The sequence below is a fragment of the Eimeria mitis genome, genomic scaffold (genome assembly GCF_000499745.2).
Source record: "Eimeria mitis Houghton genomic scaffold, Emh_scaff139, whole genome shotgun sequence".
Taxonomy (NCBI): Eukaryota; Apicomplexa; class Conoidasida; order Eucoccidiorida; family Eimeriidae; genus Eimeria; species Eimeria mitis.
In genome coordinates, this window is record NW_024013646.1 from 1 (window position 1) to 4,188 (window position 4,188).

General features: G+C 47.8%; 1 protein-coding gene across 1 annotated transcript; it reads left to right on the forward strand.

Moving 5' to 3' along the window:
• Positions 1–2,402: 2,402 nt before the first annotated feature.
• EMH_0096120 (uncharacterized protein) lies at positions 2,403–3,354 on the forward strand (the record flags this gene model as incomplete). The annotated part of the gene is made up of 3 exons (XM_038022272.1): positions 2,403–2,489; positions 2,862–2,926; positions 3,246–3,354. 3 exons carry the CDS (start codon positions 2,403–2,405, stop codon positions 3,352–3,354), a joined length of 261 nt encoding a protein of 86 aa, XP_037878126.1.
• Positions 3,355–4,188: the final 834 nt, after the last annotated feature.

Consider the following 4,188-nt stretch of genomic DNA (forward strand, 5'->3'; position numbering starts at 1 on the left):
CGGCTAGTTCTGCAATATGCATTAGGCAAGTGCAGCAAGGCTGAAGGCCGGAATCGACGACGACGCGAGATGGAAGGGCTATTAGTCGTTGGCCTGTGCATGCACTTTTGTGGGAACGTTGCATCTGGATACGCGTGGCATTGCATCTTGTATATGTTGCGTGGTCGAAGGGGTTTGCTTGGCTGCAGAGATGTCTAGGGGGAGAGTTCGGTATGCTTTGGTGGATTAAGTACTGAGCTGGCGAATTTGGCGAAGGGGCGTCCTATCTTGGCAACTGCTGTATCGACGGACTGAGAGGAACAGATCGTGCGTGGTGACCTTCGCTATCTGCACTGGTTAGCGCCCGCTAATGTTTATGAAAATAGTCCCTGGTATCTCCAACAGTGCCAACGGGTGAGTTGACCCATCTTTGCTGTCTACAAGTATTGTAGTGACATATTCAGGCAGGATGCCGAACACTGGCGCATCTGAGCGCATGTTGTGGTGTTATCCATCATGCCGTTTTGTGTGGGACGCGGATGTTGAATATCGCGAATTGTAGCATTTAGTGCGTCAACACAGAAGGTGCGGGTCTCGGCCGGCCGTTGCTTGTGCGGATGGCCCCCAAGGAGCTGCCTGCTGCTGGCAAGATGCCCGGTTTCCGGAAGAAGTGATGAACGGCGGGGCCGGCACTTGTTAGGACAAGTATCACTGCATCTACAAAACCTGCGCAAGTGGAATTGCTCCCCTTACTTTTTTGCTGTGCAGTGGAACTAGATTTTGAATTTGGTAGGTTGTGTATGTGCATGCCTCCCAAGAAGTTGCTGAATAGGTGTTCGCATGGTCGTTGGAAGGCGGCCGGGTCCTTGCATTTGTGTTGCTACAGCAGGGCCAATTGTTTGCCAACTATACTGAACTTGTGTCGGGAAATTGCAGCGAGGCTGAAGACAGGGGTCGACGGCATGGGGTGCGACGCATGGGTTGTTTTCCGTTGGCCTGTGCATGCGCTTTTGTGGGAACGTTGCATATGGATATGTGTGGTAGTGCATCTTGCGTATGGTGCATGGCCGAAAGGTTTTTCGTGGCTGCAGATATCTCTAGGATTGCAGTTCTGTATACAGCTTCTCCGTGTGCCCTGACGGCTTGAGGGTTACACTGCGACAGGGCAGAAAGAGCGTTGATTTTGCAGAGCTTGACGTGTATCTGTGTGTTTGATTGGATGCTTGGTCCAATGCTGTGGCTTAAGGCGCTGTTTTGGTGCAGGGAAGAGCGGCTGACTACTGTAAAATGGAAAATAACGGATGGCTGCCGCCTCTTGAATTGCCAAAGTATCAGTTCTGGCGCCTGCGTTTGACCCAACAAAATGTCGTTCCTTTCTGGATTGTACACTGACACAACATGACCTTCAGAAAGAACGGTAGTAGGGCAGCCATTTTACTTATTATATCATCTGGAAGTTGTTGTATGGCATAAAATCTTGATGAGAGGCGGCACCTAATAATATCTACGGATTTCTATGAGCGTCAGAATAGTCAATCGCACATTAAGCTATATATAGGGGCATCTACGATTGTTTAACTACCAGGATTGACAGCTTGTGAAGCAACTCCAAATGGTTTTGGTTTTGCCTGGGCTCAGAAAGTGCGTCAGTCATTGCTAGAGATCAAAAGATAGTCAGCCTCTAATTCTGTACGACCTTCCCGGCTGCTTTGCTTTCAGATGGACTTCTAGACAAAATGCATGACATTGTTGACTTGGATAGGACTGAGCGAAAGCGTACTTCTACACGTCGTGGCTTAATTAGGTTCGCATGAATGGTAATGGCTGACAGAGTGTTGTATTTCGAGCTACCACCGACAGACGTACAAGAAAAACTCATGCGCTCACCGCGAGGCGATTTCTGTGAAATCCCCAATAAAATGCATGCGATCAGTTTCGTCTGTCCTCCTGAAGATTGTTTGTCTTAGCACATCTACTGGCTAGTTTAACAAACACGAAATGGCTCTAATCAACCATGCACGTATTAACTTTTTGCGCACATGAGTCATCAGAATTTCAAACATTCTTTGCGGACCTGCAAACAGAAAGACTTTCCTGTCCTGTTTATTGGATCATGCGCAACACTTCCCAACTCAGCGCGTGTTTCATAATTGTTCATTATCCATCTCAACATGGTACCTGTGTTAAAAAATAACAGAAAGTGAGTGGGAGACACCGCATGCAAAACCAAACTAGCTGGCCTGTGGCTATCAAAGCCTCCCAGATATTTTGACGCGCTGCTGCTGCGATGCGCATCAATATCAAACGTCGTAGAACTTTCGGCAGCAGTTCAACAGACATTACCATTACAATATTCTGCGGCTGTGTAGGGACAGTGCGGGTGCCCAGTGAAATTTCTGAGAGTTCTTTGGTTGTATTACCCAATGCAACCCGAAATTGGGGTCATGTCGGTCAAGCCAGGACTTTCCAACCTTCCAATTGCTGCGTATCATACGGATACCAAACTCAAGGTTCGCGCAGGATCGTATGGGTCCGCCCGTTGGTGGATAGCAGGGTTCTGAATGAAATAGCCTGAGACACTGGGTTTTCAAGGTCCCTGAGGAAGGCGTATCAACTATGCTGACACTGTAACTCAATATAGACGATAAAAAGAAACCAATGTAAAACCACGAGTGGGACTGGCCACGTCGGTGCAAGCACTGGTGACTTAGAAAACACAAGCGTTTGTGTCAGCGAAAGGGCACCGGCACCTGAAAAGTGAATGGCAAGCAATCCGTGAGATGCACAGGCTTACAGACTGCCGCAGAGGCTCACCCCGTAAGATGCCGAGCCTATACGGACAGATATATGCATTTCTTTCATTTCCATGAATATCAATTCAGGCCTCGACGCTTGCTTTCAAGGCAACGGCACAGCCTGCAGAGGGAACGAACAAGTGCTACGTGACGTGAGCTAGTTTCCAGCTTATATGACAGACCAGGCGGATTATGGTCACGCACTATGCAAACAGAGAGACTTTTACTCGACGGGAAAGACAGTTGCCAATGTTTGTATTTGGCGAAGCCCGCACCATTCACCGCTTCTCTCGATTGTGCAATTTGCAGATGACACTGCTGACTTGCTCTTTAAAAAACGTAGAGCGTGAGCCGCATGCATTAATTAACGTCGCCAAAGAGTAGGCCCGCACAGCTAGGACTTCCGCACACACAAACACAAGGCTGATGTTGCTTATTGCCATCTGCAGTTTTGTTTGCTTATGTGAACAGTATGCATAAGCAAATCACTTCTTACTCGTCCAGGGAGTGCGCTGCATCCTTCATGACGCAGCGCAAATTTTGGAGAAAGGTCTTGATATCTCGTGACAGCGGCATGTGAAGAGGCATATCGGATCTTGAAGCTCGCTCTGAGATGAATTTCAACTTGCATGCTTAGGGTGCATTGTTAGCTTGTGATTATATCAGGGACGTTCTCCTTTCTTCTTTAATTGAATGGTTATCGAGTTCCGTCCGATGAGGTATTAATTTATTGCATATATTCACAGGCTTCTGCTGGGCCCTCTGTTTGACGTCGAAATGTGCAAGGTAGGCGTTTGTACAGGAAATCGAATCTCCAGGAAGTGTGTCGTGCATTTCATTCACCGCCCCCTGAGTGCAGTTGCTTGAGAGCGACATGTTCCTTCAAGTACCTGCAGCGCATCTAATCTTAGGCTCCCAAATCGATATATTACAAAGGAGGCTTCAGAGCCACCACGGACTAAATTGCGTTGTAACCTACCTACCAGGTGAAATCAACACGGGCTTTCTAAGATGCTGCTACTATATTGGCCAGCGGTTGTTTCACTTGTACGGTGACGCTCTGATTTCAACAACCGTACCCATGAAATCATTTTGAAACAGGCTGTTTTCTGTAAAGGGAGTAAGCTGCCACTCAGCATTCGGCACAATAATTCTACGATTACGGAGTGACTGTCCTGCATCCCCATGATTGACTGGCTCGTCGTTGACCGCCGAGAAGTGGGTATGTTGCACAACATTGTCTGGCCTCTTAGCAGGTTCCCGTAGGGAGTGTCGGACGAACCAAGCAATGCGACCAATATACTATCAGGCGCTTGTTTGTAACTTGTGCTGACACATTTATGGAAAACAGCGGGAGTAAATGCCGTCGCATCCTGTTCAGTGAATTGCCCTTAATGCAAGCAATTTTCCAAAA